This window comes from Pteronotus mesoamericanus, unplaced genomic scaffold, assembly GCF_021234165.1.
Source record: "Pteronotus mesoamericanus isolate MK-2021 breed Mesoamerican mustached bat unplaced genomic scaffold, CSHL_Meso_final contig_214, whole genome shotgun sequence".
NCBI classification, from domain to species: Eukaryota; Metazoa; Chordata; class Mammalia; order Chiroptera; family Mormoopidae; genus Pteronotus; species Pteronotus mesoamericanus.
The window spans coordinates 1,558,347-1,582,324 of NW_026555089.1; the positions used below are offsets into that span (position 1 = coordinate 1,558,347).

Consider the following 23,978-nt stretch of genomic DNA (forward strand, 5'->3'; position numbering starts at 1 on the left):
CGTCCGGGAGTTTGCCAGGCAATGGGACGCAGTCCAGGACGGGACTGGCTGAGAAGCAGAGCGCAGGGAACTAAAGAGGGGGCGGCGCACAGGCTCCCGGGCTCTAGGGCTCTCCAGCTCTTCTTCCTCGAGGATGGCTGATGAGAATGCCTGCGTTTCCCAAAGGACGGTATTCTGGATGGGAAGGAACTCCAGGCAGAGCCTAGGATCAGGCTGGCCTGGCAGAGCGTGGAAGGTTTATCCTTTGGGTGTTCTAGAGGGAACAGGCTGGGAGACAAAGCTTGCCATTCTTCCAAAGTAGTGTAGCTTTTGTATCTTACGTTGTTTGAGTTTCTAAACTAACCCCATAGAAATAAGGTAACTAAAAATGGGGGGAATGGTAGGAGAAGCCAGGTGTTAGAGTTTAGCCTCAGTTGATAAGTTTAAGTGATTAAAGCTGTGGCTTGACAGGCTTCCATGACTGCTTTTGAATAAAGGCTCCTTTCCTTTATCCCCAAACCTTTGCCTCTGGAATTTTGCCTAGAGGGTGGTGGCGGGCAGCGGGACCCCAATTGCTGGTCAGTAACACTTTGGCCCTCTAGAAATGTCCTAGGGAAGAAAGGAGCCTGGGTGGGTTGCTTTGGCTCACTGAGAAGTCAGAGAGAAGGGGGGCTCGGAGGCAGGTTCAGGGGGCGGCCAGGTCTGAGGGGCCACCGCCCACGGCTCCCTTGGCTGCAGGTCTCGTGGGGACCCTTAGAATTGAGAGAAACAAAAAAGTTCACGCTGGAGAGGAGAGGGCGCGCTACTGAGAGAGCCTGGTCTAGGTCCCCTGTCTTGAGGCTTTTCTCTCTCTCCGAGGGTGGGGTGCCTACCCTCCTCCTTCGAGGAGGCGGCCGCGGGGGAGGGTCTTCATAGGCCACACATTAGCTTTCCAGGGGTCTCCTCTGGCATGTCGATTCATCAGGATGAGTGTGTAGAGGTCAGGGTTATTCTCTGGTCAGTTCAATCTGTCTTTAAAGAATGTCACTGAAGAGGGACGGGACCAAGGCTGGCCTGCCCCAGCGCAGTCTGGAATGTGTAAACCATTGGCTCCCGAGTGTCCTTGGTTAGGGAAGATAAGACCTTGTGACTCATTAGCTGGCTATAAATCGCTCAAATTCTTTGGCTTTGCTTGATTATTTTGTCTCGGTGTCCCTCATTACATTTGCCAAGGAATTTTACTCGCTTCTATCGTGCCTCAGTATCAAATTCATTCTTTTCATTATTTTTCTGCAGTTCTCCATCGGAGGCATAAAGCACCATTTATCCACGCATTTAAGTCACTGGCAGCATTGTGCCAGCACACAGGGCTTGCGCGCACACATGCGGCTGCCGCGTTCATTCCTCCATGGCGCCTCCTGTAGTTTCTCTGTACCTGCAGATGGCAGTTTCTGCAGGGCCTGTGCCCGCCTGAACAGTACTATGCGCGTGTTTAACATTTTAACATTGCCAATTCCTTCTCTGAAGCGCTTGTGCCTATTCACTACCTGCAGTTTTCCTTTTACTATTTCACTCGTTAGTCCACTTAGGAATTTTTATTTTCCTTTGTGCATCAGAGGCTCACGCCACCGTTGACGGAATGGCCTGTCCCTTTCTCCTAATTTGCAATGCTACACCTCCGTTGGGCATACACACGTTTTCACATTTTAAACACTCTATTCCGCTGTGTATAATGCACACCCATGGTTTTGCGCAATTCATACATGGGATTATCATACCCTGATTATACCCATGGTATGTACTCATTTGTACCTATGTATAATGTGCACCCTTATTTTTCCCTCAAATTTGGGCAAAAAAAGTGTGCATTATACACAGCCAAATACAGTAGCTTTTTCCTCTGTTTATAAAGCGATGCTGGCTCATGACAATTTGGAAACCCCAGCAAAGCACAGAAACATTTATGATAATTCATTAAATCCTTATGTCTAACCTGTGGGGTTAGTTTTCATTCCCAGAAACCTCTCGGTTCTTCCCACCTCCAGCTGTAGCAGAGAATAAGGAAATCCTCAAAGAGTGAGGTGGGCCTGCTACTTGAAAAAACATCAATGAGAAGGGGCCCCCCACTGGCCAAATACAGCACAATCTGAGTGTTCAAAAGAGAACTTTTTTTTAAGTGAAGGAGAGTACAGGATCATAACTCAGCAGAAAATCTATTAATCCGTACTGACAAAAAATAGAAGAGGAAAATTCTTCACAGAAGAATGCCAACTAACAGATTTTGAAGGAATGATGAAATGAGAAAATCACCCTTTTGAACCAAGAGGTCAGCGATTCAGGCAAAAGTCTTCATTAAGTGCTAGACGGCTGGATGAAGGTCGCGGGATGGAGGTCGTTTGAGAACAGTAAATTGACACAGTCTCAAAGTATCACCCCACGGGGTTACTTATTAATCAGGAGGGGGAAAGTGGAGACTCCTGGCAGAAACCACCTGAACCACACTATCAGACTTATCATCGACGATGGGACAAAGTGACATCGTGTTGCCTCCTGATAGGACGCATGAAGACACAATGTCATCTATGTAGCATATTCTCCTGCCCCTAAAGGGACAACCGAAATGCAAGGGTGAGGAAACCAGCCACACCCAAAGAGAGAGCGAGCAAAAAGTTAGCCCGGGTTCTTCAAAACTGTCACTTCATGGGAGACCCAAGAGATACAATATAACACGTTCATGAGGCTGTTGTTCCCTGCTCCGGACTAAGGAAGGCTAGGCCATGAGGATTAAAAGCACCATTTCTAATTAGATCCTGGGTTTTTCAAAAGCGCTCTAGAGGACATTACTGGGATGTTGGGCTCACTTGTGCATGGACAAATATATCAGATAATAGCATTGCATTGATGTTAAATTTCCAGAGCGTGGTCATTTTATTTTAGTAATGTGAATATCCTTGTTTTTAGGAGATAGATACCGATGTGTTTAGGAGGGAGGTATCATCTGCAGCTAAGGATGGTTGCAGGGGTGGGGGAGGGGATAACACACAGAGGGAGAGGGAAGTTGATACCTGCGGAATCTAGGTATATGGGTGTCACTTCGCGATACATTCAACTGGTTTGTTGATTTGACATTTTTCAAAATTAAAAAAAAAAACCCTGCAGGAAAAAGAAATGTCTCTGTGAGCGCCACAGAGATGGGCCAAGCAGATCCCTCGGCCAGGAAGCCCGACGCGCCGCGTGCAGGAAGTGCGGCCTGCAGACGCCTTCAGCTGCCCGCCGCTCCCGCTCCCACCGCTCCCACCGCTCCCCGCGATGCCTGACAGTACAGCTGCCCCGCCCAAGGTCACGCCCTTGCAAGGGTGGCCCGTGCCCAGTGACCCAGGGAGGCAGGAGTGTATGGTTGGACCCTTCCCCAGTGCGACAACTCTGAGCGGCTCGCTTCTCGCGGCAGCTTCCCCGTGCCTTTGGCCAAAGCCGGGGGCGAGCTCTGTGACTCAACCTCTCCCTCTGCCCAATGCTGCAGCTTCCTCCCCTCCCACCTCTGCGCAGGCGTGATCCCTTGTAATCATCCCACCCTAAACCCCGTGTCCGGGCCGCTTTCTGGGGAACCGACCTGTGATGGCCTCCCCGCAGGGAGCCCTGCCTGCCACCCACCAATAACCTTGCTCCTCACACACTCCATCTGTTTCCCTGGTTTAATCTCCTCACCATCTGACGCCCTTTATGCCGATATGATTGCGGGATGGTTACTGCCTCCTGCCCCCAAAGCAGGGATTTTGTCTGTTTTGTGGACCCAGCCCCTGGCCCCCAGATACCCTGCATTTGCTGCGCGCCTTTGAAGCCCCACTAGCAGGAGAGGATACTGAGGCACGGAGTAAGCAGCTTGCCCACGACCACGCGGTAAATGGGCGGCCGAGCCTCGCGCGGGCGCAAACAGTAGTCTCCGCAGCGCCCGCTACACGGAGACCGGCTTCCCGCCCCCTGCCGGGGAGGGATCCTCGAGGCAGTTTCTCGGCCGTCAATCTCGCGCCCCGCCGCCGCTGAGTGGCGCGTGCTGTGGCCTGGAATCTGCTCAGGGGACGGGGCTAGGCGCCGCGGCCCAATCGTGGGGCGCAAAGAGGCTCAGCGCGCAGGGGCCGCCTCCGGTTGGTCGACCACCGCAACACGTTAGCGTGGGGGCGGGACCGCGGTGGTTAGATTACGCGGGCCTCGGAGGACGCGTATCTGAAGGCGCGGATCAAAGTGCGCAGGTGAGGCGGACGCGTGTGCGGGGTGGGGCGTGCGCAGGTGTGAGTGGGATCGCGCGCAGGTGAAGTAGGGGGGCTGGTGCACAGGCGGGGAGGGGCTTCGTGCGAGCAGGTGAGAATGGGCCCGGGGTTCTGGAGCTGCGCGCAGGTGGACAGGGGGTTCGCGCGAGTCCAGGAGAGGCCGAGGTTTAGGGGCGTCAGTTGGCCCAGCCCGTGACGGCCCTTCTGGGGGGAGTCTGTGCACCGCGGGTGGGGGTGGGGGCGTTGAGGCTGGGCGCGCAAGGGGTGCACACAAAGGGCCCTTTCTCTTTTCCAACCAGGGCTGCTTTCCATCTCTTAACGATTTATCGCCTCTTTCCTGGATACTGGATAATTTTACTAAAAAAGATCTTAGAGGTGGGAATTGCCCCGGTAAGATTTCTGACAGCAGCTAAAGAAAGGAGAGGGGAAAGCGGGAGGTGGGGACGATGCCGTCCACAGTGAAACATGCCTGACCTGCTGTCACTTCCTGTGCGTTTCCTGTGTGCCTGCCAGGCTCTCGGAACAACCTACGTGTGTGGCATCGCCCCATTTTCCCGAATCGGGAAGTGACCTGGAGAATCGCTTACTGAGAGGGTGACAGGGCAGAAGTTCAAACCCACAACCCTGGTCGCATTGCTCTGGTTTAGGGGAACAGCTCCATCTGCCACGCCTGCATTTGGGGCCCAGGACGGGGGGCAGAACACCATCCTGGGCCCCCTCACCTCCAGACCCCCACGCTGATGGCCAGTGCTGACCCAGAGGGCAAGGGTGCCTTCTGCACCGACGGCCTGGCTTATGCTGCCTTGAAGTTTTTGTTTTCAGCCATGACTTTCTGCTCAGAGCCGAGAGAGGAGCTGGGTGGTCCAGTGACCTTGGGTGCACCCGGTCTTAGGGCCAGGCGCCCTTCTTGTGCCCACTGGAGCTCTTCCTCTGGCCACGTAGGTCAAGAGACAGGAGCCGGGCTCCACAGCGCGCCATGCTGGCTGCCCAGACTTAAGATCGGAGGTCTAGGAGCTGCACAGCGGAATGAGGGGACCCGCTCTTTGTGAACACAGTTTGGCGACTCCCTTTTTAATAGGGCTCTGAAGAGTCCCGTTCTGTCAGACATATGGGTGGCTGGGCTGGGGGAGCTGAGAAGCTTGGGGGCCGCAGAGGCCCGGGCAGGTCCCAGAGGGCGGAGCCTTCCACCTGTGGGACACTTGTCCACCAGTATGGTGTGCGGGCAACACCCAGATCCTCTTTTGTAGTTTGCAGCTAAAAAAAAAAAGTGGCAGGCTTGTGTAGTAGATGCACATAGCAGGGCACTGCATCCCAAGACAGGACAGGGGAAGTTGCCAACGACTTTGGAAAGAGAGGCAGGACTGGGGGGGGGGGGGGTGTTGTGCAATAGCTCCTGCAACCATCTGGGAGGAGACACACCCAAGTTAATGATTCCTGGGGATGGGTTGGAGGCGGGACGGAGGTGAGGGGCTTGAACCTGTGACTTTTACACTTGCGTCATCAGATTGCCAAGCTTTCCAAAAGTAGGGCCCTGTCGCTGCCGTCAGAGCCAGGGCACACGCGTGCTTCTGGAGGCCTCCTGAAGGGCCTCAGCCCTGCCCAGGGAAGCCGGGCCGAGCTCGCTAGCACCCGGAGCTTGACGGAGCCACCCTCCTGGGAGTGGCCCCACGTCTGGCACAGGAGGCTTGTGACTCGGGTGTGTGAGTTGAGGCTGTGACCACACAGCAGGTGGGGCGCGGATAAAGAAAAGCTGAAGGTAAACCCAAGGGCCACCTCCACGGTCATCCTCGCCATCCCTTGGGGACAGATGACCTCCCAGACTCCAGTTAGAGCCCCAGAGGTTCCCACGGTTGGGGATCTTATGACTCCGAGGGCTGTTGAGAAACTCCTTTTGTTGTTAAATCATCTTATTATACAAGGACGTTTCTACCAGGAAAATTAGGAAAAGCGGGGGAAAAACCCACCTGTGTTTCCAGTGTAAGGTTTTGGTGCTCAGCTTTTTAAATAGTATTTTTAGCAATAGACTATCTTGCAACTTGTCCTTGCGCTGTAACGTGCCGGGGAACTCTTTTTGCCTGTTGAGCCCGTTCTTTAAAAAAAATCGGGGGCTGTTCCAGGGGACCGGTGTGTCATTATTCACCTGATCACCCCAGAGGCGGGGCCCGCATTTTGCGTGTAAGGCCCAGACCGCCGCCCCCCGCGGAGGCTCTCACAGCTGCGCGCCTGCACTGGCTCCGGAGTGCGTCCCGCAGGGCGGGGCTGGCCTGCCTGGCCTCTGGGGGAGCCGCTGCCCCGACCCCACTGGCGCTGAACCCTGTCGCTCTGGCCGTCTGAAGGCCAGGTCGGGGCGTGGGTGCATTTTTCAGCCTCTACCCCTGCTTCACCTCACGGTTCTGGCGTTATTCCCACGCAGTGTGGGCCTTTGTGTGTATGAGGGTAGGGCCTGCCCAGCGCGCAGAGCCACCGAGGGCTGTGTTCACCCTCGTCGTCCTGAAGGTCACTGCACAGCCTCCTGCTCTGTGGAGCGTGAGCCTCCGTGGGCCCGGCCCCGTGCCCTTGGCCTGGGTCTGTGCGCGGGGAACAGCCCATTCCTCTGTCCCTCCTCGCGCCGTTCATCTGAGACGGGGGCCTGACCGCGCCGGCTCCCGAGGGCCCGCGTGAGAACTCCGTGCGGGGGTGGGCAGCTGGACCTTGGCAGATGCTCAGAACAGGGGCCTAGCGAGTGTAAAGAGCTGCCCGAGGCCACACGGCTTGAATTCCTCACGGGGGCACGTTGGCACGGGGAGCTGGTCCTGCCGAGGACCCGCCGCCTTGATGGTGACCGTCGGGCCGCCTGGGCATTCACCGTGCCAGCCCCCAGCGCTTCCCTGCCGTGGTCCTGGCTCTCCAGTGTGCCCCCGTGTTACCAAGCCCTCGAGATGCTAGAAAGCCGCCGCGAATCAAGTCATCGGTCTTGACGGTCCCAGCGTGTCGGTGGTGGCGGGCGCACCTGGGGCGCTCGTCCGCCCTCCCTGGCCGGGGCCGTGCTGTGGCCTCTCACTGTGGCCCCAGGACGCACTTCAGCGCAAACCATAAAGGCACTTTGAGGACCAGGCTTGTTACTGCCAGGTCCTGAAGGGGCTGCACAGCGAGGTCACAGGGATGGGGTTTGGGGAGAAGGAGAGAGGTGCCTGGGGCCCCCCTTGATTAGGCACAAGGGTGGGGTGTCTAGGGCCTCCCGGGTTTCCTGGTGGCTGATGCGAAGCCTGAGAGTGGCGATTAGGGCCCCGGAAGGGGGCAGCCGGGTCAGGGGAGCGGTCCGCTCCCCCACTGCCCCGGCTGCCCCGGCTTCGACCTCATGGTCTCGCGGGAGCTGCGTCTTGAATCTGGCCCCATGTTTATTTAGCATGGATGTGTCTGAAATGAAGGCCTCCCGCCAGGCACAGACATGACAACCAAAAATCTAAGCCCGGCCCCTTCCGCTGCATCATCCCCACCCGTCAGGGACAGCGTCCCCTTAGCTTTTGTCTGTGGCGCTCAAGTACCCAGCCAGGGGGCTGATCGGGCGCCAGGCAGCCCACGTTTCCCGGGCGCGCCTCCGTTCCCAGGTGTGGCAGGCTAGCCCTCCTTTATCCAGCTTTAACGGTGACCGCAGATCCTTGCGTGCGTGGGTGTTCATGCCCACCCACCCGGCGCGGGGGGGGGGGGAGCGCCAGTCCCCGCGTGTGCAGAGAGCCAGGCCCCGAGCCCACCTCATGCCCTGCAGCTCCGGGCCGTAGCATCTCACCGGCTCCTCGAACGCGCCGGTGGGAACGAGCGCACTTGGGGGGCTTGATTCATGCTGACGGCACCGGCGAGCTTCTGGAAATGTTTCAGATGCGGGCGCCCTCGCGGCTGCCGCGTGTACATCCACAAGAAAAACGCCTTTCGGTCTGGTGCTGCTCACCGGGCTACGCCTGCCTGGCCTACGGCTTCCTGTCCGTGAACCTCCATCCCTGCCACGCGCGCTGTGAAGTGGCTGCCGTTGGCCAGACACTGCGTGTGCCCGGTGGAGAGGCGCGTGGCCAGCTCGCCACCTCGTGGGCGAGGCCCCTCCATGGGTCCCTTCCCATTGTGAACCCCTGAGCTCGCACCTCTCGCTTGGTCCCAGCGGTGGGCCCTGAATAAATCTCGCCTGGGCCCTTACCCGCACGGGGTCCAGAAGTGCCAGCTCCCTGAGCGTCCTTCGCGTCTGTGTCCTTGCAGGACGCTGTTCAACGGGTTGAGAAGAACCAAGCAGACCTTTCGGATTCTGAGTCTAGGAATTTTAAAGAGACCTGTTCAAGGAGGAGAGCCTCCCCGCTCTGCTGTGGACCTGCCTGACCGAGGCTGGCGGTGAGCCCTGGCTCGTGGGCCCCACGGCGACCTTCCGGCGTTAAGGAAGTCGAGACGGCAGGTACCTCCACTCCCCGCGTCCGCTCCTGTCTGTGAGCCTCAGGGGAGAAGTAAAATCCACCCGGGGCGCCTCCCTGCTCCCCACCTCCGTGGTCAGGGACGTGACACGTGGGTAACGCCATTCCGTGCCTGTGACAGAGAGGTGACTCCTGGCTGTAGGAACTCTGTGATGAGCTCAGGATGTGCACCTGGTCTCGTTTCAATCTGTCGCAGAGCGCGTGTCCCCGAGGCCGGCCCTTTCCGGCCGTTTTCGCAGTTTTCCGGCCCATTGGATAACGCAGGGTGGGGCCACTGCCCAGGGGCGTCTCCACGCGGCGCAGGCCTCATCGGGGCAGAGAGCATGCCCATCCGCTCCGCTGTGCCCTCCTGTGCGGCAGGCGTGCACATCGGGGCTTGAGAAACGCGGGAGCAGAGCGGTGGGGTGCCGAGGTGCTCGGTGTGACTGGGACGGCGGATGGGGCCGCCATAAAGGCAGGGTCTGCAGGGCCCTGGCCGGGCGGCTTAGCTGGTTAGAGCGTCGTCCTGATGTGCCAAGGTTGCTGGTTCGATCCCTGGTCAGGGCACATACGAGACTCAACCAATGAATCCATCAGTAAGTGGGACAACACGTTAATGTCTCTCAAAGTCAATTTAAAAAAAAAAGAGAGGATCTGAAGTGCGTAGGAGTCGCTGCCCGGCCAGGAGCACTGAGAGAGCCTCAGGCGGGGGGCTGTTGAAGGCCGCCGACCTGTCCAGGTGGCTCGGATCCCAAAGTCCTCGTTCCTGGAGGGTCAGCGCTTCCCGGGGCCACGTGTCCTTTCATCTTCAGTTCTGCGCGTGTGAGCAGAGGGGTGCCACGCGCCGGGCTCCCAGCTGTGCCTCAGGGCTGAAGGATGGGGGTCCCCCGACAGAGAGCTCCTCGCCTGGCCGGGCCCTGCGCAGACTCTCGCGAACCAGCCTGTGCACGCGACGCCGGTGCTGCGGCCCTCGTCCCCGCGCTGCAGATGGCGATGTCCTTCCTCAGGGATCGTTTTTGTTTATTTTTATTTTACTGTTTTTAGGGAGTGAGGGGAAGGGAGGGACAGAGAGAGAGCGAGAGACACCGATTTGTTGGCTCGGTTCCCGCGGCAAGCAGGGCGCTCTGCCGCCTGGTAGGGAGCCGGGGCGAGCAGACGGGGGAGGCCAGGCGGGGGTTGTTGCAGGTTCTGGGACGGTTCGAGCGCGGTGGCCTCTTCCCGGCCTGCACCCTGCTGTCCAGGACAAGGGCGAGCGAGGGGGCCAGCCACGCAGGGCCCGGGATCCTGGTGTCTGTGCCCCAAGGGACACCCTGAGCCCAGTGTCTCTCCTTCCCGCAGGGCCCCATGGCGGCAAAATCCCAGCTCAGCGCTCCCAAAACCCGGAGTCCCGGTGGAGCTGTCCGCGGCGGGGCGGCGTCTCAGGGACAGTGGGGCCGCGCCTGGTAAGGCTCTCGTCGTCTTCCAGCTGGAAAATGAAGCGGGCCTTCGTGAGGGGATGTCGGCCTTGCAGGGGTGTGGGCCACCGCAAACCTTGTGATTGTCGAGAGTCGCGAAAGGTTAAGCAGCTTCTCGTTTTATAAAGTTAAGGAATTAAACTGCAAACACATTCGCAGGCCAGCTGCCGTAGTGGCTGTGCTGCGGGGCGGGGGCGGGGGCGGATGCGTGTCCCCCACGGTGCGCCGCAGCCTTGCCCCGTTCAGACGTGGGGCCCGGGGCTTTCGGTGGGTGCCCCCGCGCTGAGGGGCTTCCCTGGGCCACCGCGAGGGGACCCGCACATGCAGGCAGAGCGGTGCGTGGGAGGCCAGGGCAACCCGCCGGCCGGCGTGACCGTCCGGCCCCGCCCCGCCCCGCAGGGAGGTGGACTGGTTCTCCCTGGCCAGTGTCCTGTTCCTGCTGCTGTTCGCGCCCTTCGCCGTGTACTACTTCATCATGGCGTGCGACCAGTACGGCTGCTCGCTCACGGCCCCCGCGCTGGACCTCGCCACCGGCCGCGCCCGGCTCGCCGACATCTGGGCCAAGACGCCGTCCGTGACCAAGGAAGCGGCCCAGATCTACACCCTGTGGGTCACGTTCCAGGTGAAGCCCCGCCCCCCGCTGCGTGGTCAGGGCGCGTGGGGTGCCAGGTGGTTTCTTCTGCCGAGATGGTCGAGGCCATTCGTCCTGGCTCAGATTGGCATTCTCGTTCCCACGACCCAGCAGGACGTCACCTGCGGGCAGGCGTGCTCGGCCTCCCCATCACACGGAGGGTGTCCGACACGCTGCAGTGTGAGCCCCCCGCAGTTCAGGAGGGGCCGGCTGTGCGGTGGGGAGCCAGACCCCACGGGCGCACAGGAGGGCCCAGGGAAGCCCCGTACACGACAGGGACCTTACCTTCCAGTGGGCTGTGGGAAGGGGCACCCACCCCCAGAGGGACACTTGTGGTCTGTGTTCCCGCTCGGAGTCGGTCCCGGCCAAGGACGTCTGCGGCAACGTTGGGGCCTCGCAGCCTTGCAGACCAGTAGGCGTCCACCAGGGAGACGCGGCTCGCTCAGTGGGCCTGGTGAACGGAGGGGGGCGCTGTTTTGCGCCCGAGCCCAGCCGTGTCCGGGAAGCGGGTGAGAGGAAGCGGCCTCGGGGCTGACTTGCCCTGGAGCGCGGCATCGCTGGGGTTAACTCTCTCCCCAGGGCCCAGCTCTTGGGCTTACCTCCCCACGTGTGTCGGTCCCTGTGGCGTGAAGCGCTGTGGGCAGCCTGAGTCGGTGGCCCGACTGTGGGACACCCCAAGTGTCCGTCGAGGGCTGAGCACGAAAACACGTCGTCTGCCCACGCGGTAGAGTGTTGTTGAGCCATGTGTCTATGAAAAGCCCAGGACGGGCAAGCCTATGGGGACAGAAAGCAGAGTGGAGGTTGTCGGGAGCTGGGAGGAGGGCTGGGGAGCACGGAGGAGGGCTGGGGAGCACGGAGGAGGGCTGGGGAGCACGGAGGAGCGCTTAGAACGTCCCGGAGTCAGAGGGGGTGGTGGCGGTGCCGCCCTGTGGATGTGCTGGGTGCCGCTGGCCGGCGTGCCTTGGAGAGGTGCCGTGAACGGCCTGGGGACTGGACCTTGGCATTTTTCAGCGGCTCCCAAAGTGAGAGGCACAGACACAGGCTGGTTCTGCTGAGGGGGCCAAGCGAGCCCCGGGCTGGGGGGCTGAGAGGGTAGCGGTTTCTGCCCCCAGATGCGCAGTCAGAGCTCCCAGAGCTACAGACCCTTCTGGAAGAAATAGCCCCCCTGAATCAGGCTCCTCGCGTGCCCTGCAGCCAGGCCATCCGGGGCGGCTCAGCCTGAATCCTCCTTTCCAGGTGTTCCTGTACGTGGCGCTTCCTGACTTCTGCCACAAGTTTGTGCCGGGCTACGTGGGAGGCGTCCAGGAGGGCGCCGTGACTCCTGCAGGTGACCTCCCGGGCTCAGCCCGCGGCGTGTCCCTATCCCTTCCTCGCCTGGGGCCAACGTCTGCTCACTGACAAAATGAGGGTGTTCAGGATTTCCCCCGCACCTGGCCGCGCCACAGCCGAGGGCAGCCTGGGACCGCCTGGGACGTGAGGGGGGAAGGCACGGTCTTCGGTGCAGGCGCTTGCCGGCGGTGGGTGGGCGGGCGGGCGCTCGGTGCCCAGCGCAGGCCGGTAAGTTGGCCTCTGGGTCCGCCAGCCCGCCCGTCCCATGCACCGCACAGCGGACGCTGAACCCTGAGCTCTGCAGGGGCGAGACCGGGCAGTTTATGGGCAAGGTGCCGAGCCAGGATTGTATCAGTGATGTTATCTTTAAAGCAAAAGACAGAAACTAAACCTCTCGTGGCCCTCGTTATGTGACCCGAAAAAGCTGTTACTGCGTTTCGTTCAACTGGCTACGTCTCTCTGTTGAGTCACGCAGTGTTCTTTTAAACATTCCTGCTGGAACTTGCTTTACAGACACGCCTCCAGGCCATGACAGACAGGACTTAACAGTCTTTGGCTCTAGGCTCGGTAACCACCAGAGTGACTCGGCATGGCGTTCAGACCCTCCCCAGCCCCTCTGCGCTCCAACCTGCTCCCTAGATACGGTCGCTGTCCTCTACTGGTTCTGTGGCCACGAGCGGTGCTCGGGACCAGAGGACTCACCGGGCCCTTCTCTCTCCCCAGACGCACAGGCAGGGACAGGGGACCCCGGACTAGCAGCGCGAGGCGCGCCGGGCACTGTGACCTGGGCAGGGGGTGCCGTGGAGGCTGGCCGGCTTTCCGGCAGCAGCCCGGGCGCGCTAGCCCGGGACCTGAGCCGGCCGCCGTCGCAAACACGCCTTGATGCCGCAGTCTTCCCTCCGCAGGCGTCGTCAATAAGTACGAGATCAACGGCCTGCAGGCGTGGCTCGTCACGCACCTGCTCTGGTTCGCCAACTCCCACCTGCTCGCCTGGTTCTCGCCCACCATCATCTTCGACAACTGGATCCCGCTGCTGTGGTGCGCCAACATCCTGGGCTACGCCGTGTCCACCTTCGCGATGATCAAGGGCTACCTCTTCCCCACCAGCGCCAGAGACTGGTACGCCCCGCGCAGCCGGTCACGCCGCGGGGGACGCGCACGCTGCCACTGTTTGCCTGGCCTGTGACCTCGGACGGGAGGCCCGCAGGGTTGAGAGGGTTGAAGGGGCGACTTCGTGGGACTTGTGTGATCTGGGAGCAGCCTTTCTGAATGTCCAGGGGGCTTCTGCCTGAGGAGGACTTCGGGGACGGTGGCCAAGTCCGCCTTCGGCGGCCGAGTCATGGGAGCAGGGAGGTGGGAAAGGCAGCTTCTGTCCAAGGGGTGGGGAGCACCTTGCCTCTCTCTGGAACCTCTGTGTGGCCCGGAACAGTCTTAGTGAGGAGACTTGTTATTTCAGTGGCTGTAATATAGCAGTTTCCCAGGAGAGTCCTGTCCTCCGAGAAGCCTTGGGTTAGATAGTTGTCATCCACCCACCCATCCATTTATCCTTCCACCTCCGTCTGTCGCCCGTTCCTCCACCCACCCACCCATCCATCCTCCACCCATCCCCCCACTCACTCCCCCACCCATCCATCCATCGATTCATCCCTTTATTCACCATCCATCCGCCCCCCTCCTTCCACCCTCCCCGCCCTCCATTGTCAGCGGGTGTTGGCTGGGTTCCTCCTGTAGACAGGTAGGTGTAGGCAGCGGGGCTTGAGGCGTGAATAAGATTCTTGTTCTTGGGGCGCTTTCGTTTTGCTCTCGGGGCCCAAATAAAACCAAAGCGTGTTCCCTTTACCTTGGACGCCTAGGCTCCTGGGAAAGGTCGGGGCGCCGGCGTGCGTCGCGCGGTTGTCAGGCGTCAGGCTGGGCTCCAGGGCCTGTGGAGGCCATCGCAGCTGCTTTGTCGTCATGGCGCCTGCTGCGGGGTTTGCACATTTTGCTTCTTCCTCCTCGTGTGGGGGGAAGCGGATGATGTTGCTTTTCTAACCGACACAGAGATCCCTGTGTGTATGCAGCAAGATCCACCTCACGCAGGCCTTCGCCTGGGTGACCTTGGCTGATGCCTCGTCCCCCGCCAGAGGGCTGTGGGGCCAGGTGACCAGGGCAGCCAACGGCTAACAAACTCGTCCTGCGAGAGACGTGGGCCTGGAGCCGGCACCAGGCTCTGATCGCGGCGCTTTTCTGTCCTCCTCATCTTGGCATAACTTGTGTCCCTTGCCTGGGGCCGGGGGGAGGGGGGTGAAGGCCCCAGAGTCCACTGTAGACCACGCGCTTGGCCGCAGAAGGACGTCAGTCCGTTTGAGCCAGGTTTGCCCCACTGTGCTGCGCCTCACGGGAGCCTGGGGGCAGCAGTGAGCGGCCTGGGTGCTGGTCCCCAGAAGCACTAAGTCCCCGCCTTCCCTGGACTTGAGCGAGTAGCCCAGGGCTTCTTTCCAAGGCCAGCTGTGCTGAGCAGGGCGGGACGCAGCGAGGGGCCGGAGGCCGCGGGAGGCGGGCAGGGCGCCCGGGCTCTGGCGCGCGCTCCGGGGCTCCCGCCGGCCCTCGCCCGGGTCCCCCCGCGCCTTCAGCACCGCGGCTGGGCTCAGCACCTGTGTCCGGACACCCGAAACGGGCCTCGGGGTGTGTGACGCACTCCTTGACAAATCGTGTCTTTCCTTTCTATGTTTTTCAGCAAATTCACAGGCAATTTCTTTTACAACTACATGATGGGCATTGAGTTTAACCCCCGAATTGGGAAGTGGTTTGACTTCAAGCTTTTCTTCAACGGACGCCCAGGAATTGTTGCCTGGACCCTCATCAACCTGTCCTTCGCCGCTAAGCAGCGGGAGCTCCACGGCCAGGTGACCAACTCCATGGTGCTGGTCAACGTGCTGCAGGTAGCCTGCGCGGGGCCGCGGGCGCTGGGGGCGCAGGGAGCCGGGGGCCTGAAAGGCCCTCGAAGGAGCCGGGCCTGCCCGTGCGTCTCTGGGGTGCGGGCCGGTGAGCCCGCGGGGGGAGACTCTGTCCCCGCGCGCCCGGTGCCACACTGGCCGTGGGGACTTTCCCCGGGGACGCCTGTCACTGGCTCCAGCATGTGAGGGATGCTGGCATCGCAGTTCCGATGGCCTGTGAGTGGTCCCGGCCACGTGTCACGGTTCGTGGCCTCCGGAGTGATTTCCCACGCGGTTCTCCCGTGCGCTCCCCTCAAGGTGGGGAGTGAGGGGTGCGACCTGCTTTTGTCCCATCTGCAAACGGACCTCGGTCTCCCTGACCCCACGGGGCGCAGCAGTCACCCGGCCACACGGGCCGCGCAGATGCGCGTGTGCGTGTGCGTGTGCGTGCGTGTGTGTGTGTACCCCGGTGCCACAGGGACGGCCGGCGGGGCACACGCTGGGACGCTCGCCCCGGGGTGAGGGGCAGCCGTGCTGTGGTGCTTGGGGACGTCCGCACCCTCCACCCAGAGCCACCTCCACGGCGTCACCTCCCAGGTCACGGCGGGTGCCCGCTTCCCATCGTCATTTCTGGGCCCTGCTTGTCCTCGGACCACAGACCGTCCAGGACAAGGCCTCCCCGCCCACCCCCCATCCCCGTGTCCCAGCCGAGGTGGGACCTGCGGGATCGGCCCGCGGCACAGGCCACCAGGGGTGCTGCGTGACACCTGGTGCCCCCCCACCCCCCGCGCCCAGAGGTCCCGCCCCTGGGTGGCCCACAGCCGCGCTTGCTTCGCAGGCCATCTACGTGCTGGACTTCTTCTGGAACGAGGCCTGGTACCTGAAGACCATCGACATCTGCCACGACCACTTTGGGTGGTACCTGGGCTGGGGGGACTGCGTGTGGCTGCCGTACCTTTACACGCTGCAGGTGAGGAGCGGGGACCAGAACAGGCGTGGTCCTCGGGAGGCAGCGGGGGTCTCGCCTGAGGCGTGGGGACGCTCGCCAGGGAGCCAGAGGTCGCCTGGGATGGCACCTGAGATGTCCATCCCAGGTGTCGGTGGGAAAGGAGGGGGGATGCCGCCTTGGGAGGGGCTCGGGCCGGGAAGCCGGCCTGCAGCGATGGGCAGGGGGCGGGGCTGCCCTGTCCTCCCCCCGCCCCGGGGCCTGCGAGCCGGCTGGGGGACAGGGAGTGGCTTGTCATTGGCCCCCGACGCCCTCCCGGCTCTCATGGGTGTGGGGACCTGGCTCCTGGGTACGGTGGCAGCTCTGAAGGCCTGGCCGCGTGCCACCCCCGTCACCTCCCAGAGCAGGAAAGGGGCCAGGGGCCTGATGTCCTGGGCTCTGGTCCCCGTGCTGGGTCCCCTCGGTGGGTCCTGTGCACTCATTTCTCCGCTAGGCTGCTGGCGGGCACATGGGTTCCCCGATTCTGCGAGCTCTGTTTTCCAGGCTTGCAAAACAGAATTGGGGGGGGGGTGTGGTGTGTGTGTTTGTGTGTGTACAAGAGAGGAAATGTAGCACGTGTGTGTATGCGTGTGTGTGCACAGCTGTGGTCCTGGCGTGTCCAAAACTCTCCGGGCAGCCAGCAGGCGGGAGGTCCGGGGAGGAGCCGCTGCTGCTCCTGGTCCGAAGGCCAAGGCCGCCTGCTGGGGGAATGCCCCCTTGTCCCTGGGCTCTCGGTCTTTTCCTCTGACGCCTTCCGCTGAGTGGATGAGGCCCCCCATGGCAGAGGGTGACCTGCTTTGGCCCAGGTCCCCTGATGTGAAATGTCAGTGACGTCGTCCAGCACCTTTGTGACGAGATTAGTGTTTGACCAAGTATCTGGGTGCCGTGGCCTAGGCAGGAAGACCTAAAATTAACCAGTACAGGGTTATATTCAAGTGGTATTTTTATGTTGCCTGTTTGATATTTCCATTATAAATGGCATATGCTTGCATACGTAGTGTATATGCGTGAACTTGCACGCCCAGAGGTGGCTAGGGAGGAAGACAGCGGACCGACTGGGCTATGGGCTCGTCTGCTTCCAGCACCGGCCCCGGGCGACGGGTGCTCTCTTTGCAGCCGAGGAAGCCCAGGCCCAGCGCAGGCGGGCGGGCCGCCAGGGGCCGAGCCCCCGCCCAGGCCGCGCTGACCCCTGCCCTGTCGCCGGCAGGGCCTGTACCTGGTCTACCACCCTGTGCAGCTGCCCGCCCCCCACGCCGCGGGTGTCCTGCTGCTGGGCCTGCTGGGCTACTGCGTCTTCCGGATGGCCAACCACCAGAAGGACCTGTTCCGGCGCACGGATGGGCGCTGCCTCATCTGGGGCAGGAAGCCCAAGGTCATCGAGTGCTCGTACACGTCGGCCGACGGGCAGCGGCACCACAGCAAGCTGCTGGTGTCGGGCTTCTGGGGCCTGGCGCGCCACCTCAACTACACGGGCGACCTGCTGGGCAGCCTGGCCTACTGCCTGGCCTGCGGCGGGGGCCACCTGCTGCCGTACTTCTACATCATCTACATGACCATCCTGCTGACCCACCGCTGCCTGCGGGACGAGCACCGCTGTGCCAACAAGTACGGCAGCGACTGGGCGCGCTACACCGCCGCCGTGCCCTACCGCCTGCTGCCCGGAATCTTCTAGGCGTCTGCCCATCCCGGGGAGGACCCGGGCCCCGCCCTCATGCCCGGGCTGGAGCCGCTCAGTGGGGCTGATGCCCCCGCTCCACCCTCTGGAAGCCTCCGTCTCCTCTGCAAACTGGGAAGCGCCCGGCCCGAGGCAGGCACCTTGAAACAATGTGTCTCTTCCCCACATCCCCGGGGGCTGTAAGGGGCACAGCAGCCACCTCCTCACCAGCAGGAACGGCCGGTTTTCGGTGTCCGAGGACAGGAGGATGGCTTGGTCCCCTCCGCCAGCTGGGCAGCGGCAGGGTCTTTCCCCGGTGTGGGTGACACTGAGTGGGAGGCCTCCCAGCTCCTGGGTTGGGAGCGCACGTCCTCCTGCTGGTTGAAGCGGAAGTGGCGGGGCGGGGCGCGTCCAGCCGCAGGTCACTGGCCTTCTGCCCCACGGCTGCGCTGGTCACCTGCTCTTGACCGTGGGCTGCTCCGCCAGCGTCTCTGTGCGGCAAACATGATGTTGATCTTGGTGGAGAGGGCCTTCTTCTGGGCCAGGTACACCCTTTGTTTCCTTGTGGCTCACGGGCGCTGTGTGGGGACTGGCCTGAGGCCCCGGAGCCCCGCCCCCTCTGGCGCCCGGCTGCCCACCAGCACGTGCTCTGGAAGGGCGTTTCCTGCTGGCCGAGCGACTACTCGGCTCTGCCACCGTCCGGGGGCCTGCTGTGCCTTCTCCAGCGACGTCTGCACCCCGGCCTTGGGGAGGGGGCGTTGCTCCGAGCCTTGGGCCGCTCCCTCGACCCTCAGTTCTCAAAACTCCCTGTTCACGTCACTGCCCTAGGAGAGGACGATTCTTTTTATTAAACTTTCCAGTTCAAATTTCTGAGTGGTTTCTGCCTCTGCTAGGGCTCGGCTTCCGCTACGTAGGGGGGTGCCTGGGAACCCTGGACCAGGGGCTTGGGCGCTGCCTCCTCCACTCGGCATCCAGGGGAGGGGTGCAAGGCCCGTCCCCGGGGGGCGGCCCCTCTGTCGCAGCCGTTCTTGTGCTGGACGTGGGCATCCGTTCCATTTGCCCCTGGGAGAAACCCTGGCTTGGCCTCCTGTCCCCCCAGACACGTGCAGGGAGACACCAGGAGGTGGTGCAGACATGCATCACACATGGAGCAACTGAAGCCCATGCCTGGGACAGGGAGGGGACAGGCAGGGTGGTGCCTCTGTTCTTCAAGTCACAGTAGGCCAGCAAAGACAGGTGGCCTCCGGAAGAGCCTGCAGGGATCAGGGATCAGGGCGGCTCGCGCGCGGGAGAGGTCTCGCCCAGACCTCGGCCTGCCTGTCACTGAAAAGGCTGGTGAGTGTGCGCACCTCCATCCCCGGCGCAGCCCGCGCCCATCTCCCTCGCTCGCCCGCCTGCTGTGCGCGCTGCGTGGGTAAGGCCAGCTCCCCCTCGGGCCAGGGCAGGGCGGCCGCCCCTCGCCACTAACGAAGGACACACTGTCCTCGGTGAAGCCACAGCCCCTGGAGCCCCGGGAGGACAGCCTGGCCTCCGCATCCTGCCCCGGGGAAGGGCTGCAGGACTGCCCCCAGGGCCTGTACCGAAGAGACGCGAGGCCCTGGGCGGGGGTGGGTGGAGGTGGTGCAGGGCCCTGTCCCCTCAGCCCATGAGGTGTGGACACCCCCCAGGGCAGGGCTGGTGCGGGAACCACGCGGGTACATTCCCAGGGCCCGCCGCCCGGGGGTCAGCGCTCCCGCCTCCTGCGTGTGATTCCCAGGCCCCGGCTCCCAGGCCCCTCCCTGTGGGAGCTTCGTAGGCTGGGCGTTGCTCTGGGCTGTGGGAGACTGGCTTTTCCAGGCGTGGAGCCGGCTGGGCGAACTTGGACAAGCCCCGCGACTCTGCCTGTCTTGGCCGCGGCCCTGAGCGAGCCGCCATGCGCTCCCAGCTCCGGGGGGTGGAAGGCACGCGTTCCCCGCCCTCCCCAGCCCAAGGGGCTTCAGCTTCGGCTCCTTGCGGTGCCTGCGGGTGGTGCGGTCAGCCAGCAGGATCCGGGAGACCGGGAGTCGGAAGTGGGTGGAGGGGCTGGGGAGCAGGAGAGACCCCGCCCTTCCCGCCCCAGCAGTTTAACTGCTACCTGGCAGCTGCTACATGGCAGGATGTTGTATCCAACGAGAAATGTCACCACCCACCATGCGGCTCCCCGCCTGGCAGGCAGTGAGGCCGATTGCTGGGCGCTTCGCACGCCGGTCCTGCCAGCCTCTGCGGGGAGCTCTGCGGGGAGGGTGGGCCGCTAGCCGTCAGCAGGGGGACTGGGAGGGGCTTCTTGCGCCCGGCAGCGGCTCTGCCTGTCCCGGAGCTCTGAGAGGTGAAGGGAAGCGAGGAGAGATGGATTCTGATTGCGTCGAACTGGAAACTGGGCAGTGTGTCCGAGACACGGTTTTCAGACAGTGCGCAGGAGCAGGGGACGGGGCCCCCGAGACGAGGGAACCGGGGAAGCCGCCGGCGGGGTGCGGGGTCCCAGCCCACTGCCAGCAGTTCTGGAAACCTGGATGAAATGAGAACCAACCCTCCTTTTTGAGAAACGGACTTTGCCAAAATGGACTGAAGAAGAAACCGAAATTTTGAATAGCTCTCTTATCAGGTAAAGAAATGAAGTTCTTGGTCTTAAAATATTCTGACAAAGAGAACGCCAGACCCAGATGCATTGGCCGGTGGATTCCATCGAAGTTTTTAATGAAATAATGTCCGTGTTGCCACACACGTTTTCTCATACCCCGGAGAGCGAGGCGGCGCCTCACGATTCATTTTAGGAGGCCAGCGTAGCCCGTGGAAGAAAACTTGGCCAGGGCATGATATAAAAAAGAAAGTTAGACTCCAGCATCTGCCACAAGATATCCTCAAGGACGCTATTAGCACGTTGAGCCCCCAAATATCTCCAAAGTCCAATGCACCACCGTAAAGCGGGCCTTATCCTGGGGTTACAGACTCATTTTGACACTGAAAAACCAATCAGCGTAACTCACCACGTTCACAGAACAGAGAAGAACACCGGCCCTTGGCAGGTGGCCTGGTAGGAGCATCTTCCCGTGGGCACGACTCCCAGGCAGGGCACGTGCCTGGGCTGGGGGTTTGACCCCTGGTCAGGGATGGGCAGGGGGCACGGGATCGACTTCTCTCTCTCAGGAAAGGTGGGGTGAGGTTAAAAAAGGTGAGGGTTAAAAATGAGAAGAAAAACCATTCGCTCCAAAAGGAGAAACAGGTTGCACAGAATGAGGCGCTAGTCCATGATAAAAACTCAGCAAACTGGGACTAAAACAGAGCGTTCTGTGCCTGATAAAATATTGCCACACGACCTGCAGCCGGCACCGTGTTTAACGGCGAGACCCTGACTTCGACATCTCCCTGTAAGAGGAAGGACGAGAGTGGCCTCACTCACATCTTGTTCTGATCATTGTATGGGAGACCTGAGCGATGAGAAGGGGCAAGAAAATTCAATAGAAAGGCACAGGTTGGGAAAAATCGAGTAAATTAGTTCACAAGGTGGCTGCGCTGAAAGAGCTAACTCGGCAGCCTGGCCTCTTCCGGAAGGGCCCGTCCGCGGGGAGGCCCCGAGTGGCCTCTGGGGACTTGGATTTGGGCGGGGTGCCCGGCCCCCGGTGACGGCTCAGCCTTTGCAGTGCCTGAGCAGTGTCATCGCACAAGTGATACGGCCCCTCTGAGACACCTGCCTTCTTTCCGCGTCCGGACTCGGGTACATTTGGAACAGGGGCTGCGAATGTGACCGGCCTTCGACAAAGCCCTGGGCACCGAGTCTCTGAGGAGCCTCCCGGGGCGCCCCCCGCCCCGCGCAGAGTGGTCAGGAGGCTGCAGCCCCCACCCCCGGGCCTGCACCAGGAGGGGCCCCCCCACGCCCGCTCCCTCGGCCGATCGCCATTCATCCCTCGTACTGCAATGTGCTGCTCCGCTAGGTCCTCCCAGCGAGTCGCGGAGCCCGAGGGTGGCCTTGGGGACCCCCCGGCACAACAGTGTGTGTAGGAAACCCAAAGGTGTCTATAAAACATGTTAAGGGAGTTTATTAAGATTGCGGGATACAAGGTCAATGTGCAAAAACCTCTTTCATTCCTATGCTAGCGCACACACACGAAATTAATTGGAGAAATAAAGATTTTGGGGGGAAACCATTTACTAAAGCATCCGAAACCAAGAAACACTTAGAACAAAATTTAATTTCAAAAAGCGGAAGATGCGTTGTGCCCTGAAAACTGCAAAGTGGCGGAGAGAACGTAAAGGAAGCCTCGTGGGGATGGGACGTTCGGCGCTGCCGCGCTGAAGACGGGACCCGAAGACAAGGAGCCTCGCAAGTCGCAGGGGGAAGAGGGCTGTGAAGGGGCAAAGTTTTAGGGAAACATAGAGACAGGCTTTGGGGTTAGATGGGTGCCCACGGGAGAAAGATAAACTCCCATCAGAGAAGAAGCGGAGCTGGATCACTGACCCAAACGTAAAAGGGAAACCAAGGAAATCTTAAAAAGCGCGAGGCTGACCCTGGTTAGGCAAAGGTCTCTTTCCAGGACGCCGGGAGCACTAACCGCTGAAGAAGAAACCGGATTCCCATGAAACTGGGAACAAGGTCTTGGGAATAGAAACCGGGGAGAGAGTGCAGGGTGAGCGGCGCAGGTGCAAGGGTATGTGCAATGACGCTTTTGGCCACCAGAGGGAGCTCGTGGACAGAATCGGTGAGGGACATAGGAAGAGAATGACATACAAGTGACCCCCCCCCTTTTTTTTGGTAACTTTCAAATTGATTTTTGGGGGCGGGGAGGAGGAGAGAGAGAAGCATTGATTTGCTGTCACACTGACTTACACCTTCATTGGTTGATTCTCGTATATGCCCTGACCAGGGGGATTAAACCCCCCACGGTGGCATATTGGGGTGACGCTCTAAGCAACTGAGCCAGCAGGCCAGCGCCGTGCCAGCGACTTTTAACAATGAGAGCGACTTGAACACAGTGACCGATAGGCAGGAAGACACGCCAGCACCATCTGTCATCAGGAAAATGCAGGGAAGACAGGGTGGTCACCCCCGGGGCGGGGCCATGCGAGGGGACAGCCCCGCCTTCTGGGGACTGGGAGCGGCCCGTGTCCTGGTGCTGTCACGCGGTGCGGGCAGATGAGACGAGGGCCCCCACTGTCCCCTGAGGCGCAGGCGCTGTTACCTGCACCTAGCCGGGTGAAGAGGGGCCGGAGCGCGCCAGCTGTCCCCTCCAAAGGCTTCGGAGCCGGCGGGGGGCCTCGCCGGGGCTGGGGTCCCTGCCGTCCTGGGCAGGACTCACCCCTGGAGGGTCACACGCTCCCAACCAAGGGGCGTGTCCAGAAAAGGGGGAAAGGCAAACCTAACACCTCGCAGGGGGCGGGGGGCCATGTCAGGCTGGGGCTGACCCTCACCGAGGTCACCACTGTTACAACACAGTGCAATTGTTGTGCGGGCAGCTGGCCCTAGCCACCAGGAAACGCTCCACGCCCACGCCCAGTCTGGCTGAAGGAGGCAGAGAGGCTGCGGCTCCGCGGAGGTGCGTGCGTGGGCGCGGGCGGCGTTCTGCGGGGCTCAGGCCACGGGGACCCGGGTGTGGGGAGCTCCGCCGCCCGGCGGGGGGCTGGCAGGCGCCTGGCGGCCACCTTCACGCAGTTCTTTGCTCCGGCAGCTCAGCTTTGGCCTGGATGTTTTCACTGTTTCATTAAACTCTTTTGGAATATTCTTTTTTTAGTAGGAACAGAAAATGTCACTGAGCAAGACCAACTATTGCTGAATAACCAGAAATGCCCCTGAGAGTCAGACCCCAGGGGCCGCCACGCCTCCTCCCAGGAGCGCCTGGTGAGAGGGAGGGGCCGGGCGCGCCGGGAGCAGGGGCGCCTCGGGGCTCCTTTGCGTGAATGTTAGCGGTGCTGTGTTTTCCCTTGACCCTTCTCACCCTCTTCCTCTAGCTAGTAAAGAATACTTCTTTTGCCCTGGCCAGTTTGGCTCCGTGAGTTGGAGCATCATCCCATAACCAAACTATTGTAGGTTTGATCCTAGTCAGGGCGCACGCCTGGGTCGTGAGTTCAATCCCTGGTCAGGGCACGTACGGGAAGCAACTGGTCAGTGTTTCTCTCCACATCGAAGTTTCTCTGTTTCTCTCTCTCTCTCTCTCATCAATAAACATCCTCAGGTGACAATTAAAAAAAGAAAGAAGAAAGTGTTAGGGGCGCTCCCCACAGCCCTCCTTTTCTAGGGCCACCCCGTGTCAGGGGTCACCCAAAAGCCCCCCGTTTCCAGCCAGCTGCCCGTGCCATCCGGACAAGGCCTTGCCCACCCGCAGGGCCCTCGGTGTGGGAAGCCACCGCGGGCCACGCGAGGGACACTTG

At 61.3% G+C, this 23,978-nt stretch overlaps 1 protein-coding gene across 3 annotated transcripts; it reads left to right on the forward strand.

Moving 5' to 3' along the window:
- Positions 1 to 4,141: 4,141 nt before the first annotated feature.
- On the forward strand, positions 4,142 to 18,452 carry DHCR7 (7-dehydrocholesterol reductase). 3 transcript variants are annotated; one of them, XM_054570740.1, is made up of 9 exons: positions 4,142 to 4,205; positions 8,448 to 8,637; positions 9,971 to 10,074; positions 10,486 to 10,708; positions 11,954 to 12,044; positions 12,952 to 13,165; positions 14,763 to 14,967; positions 15,800 to 15,931; positions 17,154 to 18,452. In XM_054570740.1, the coding sequence occupies exons 3-9, from the start codon at positions 9,977 to 9,979 to the stop codon at positions 17,616 to 17,618; spliced, it is 1,428 nt and encodes a 475-aa protein (XP_054426715.1). In that variant the 5' UTR covers positions 4,142 to 4,205; positions 8,448 to 8,637; positions 9,971 to 9,976; the 3' UTR covers positions 17,619 to 18,452. The 3 variants fall into 3 exon arrangements, with proteins under 3 accessions (XP_054426715.1, XP_054426717.1, XP_054426716.1); XM_054570742.1 differs by lacking the exon at positions 4,142 to 4,205 and adding an exon at positions 4,222 to 4,244; XM_054570741.1 differs by lacking the exon at positions 4,142 to 4,205 and adding an exon at positions 4,242 to 4,264.
- The last annotated feature ends 5,526 nt before the right edge of the window (positions 18,453 to 23,978 follow it).

Bases quoted from the DNA above. Each gene is read 5' to 3' on its own strand.
- DHCR7 (XM_054570740.1), top strand. From the start codon at position 9,977: ATGGCGGCAAAATCCCAGCTCAGCGCTCCCAAAACCCGGAGTCCCGGT. The intron at 10,709-11,953 runs GTGAAGCCCCGC...CCTCCTTTCCAG, and splicing joins CCCTGTGGGTCACGTTCCAG to GTGTTCCTGTACGTGGCGCT. The intron at 13,166-14,762 runs GTACGCCCCGCG...TATGTTTTTCAG, and splicing joins CCCACCAGCGCCAGAGACTG to CAAATTCACAGGCAATTTCT.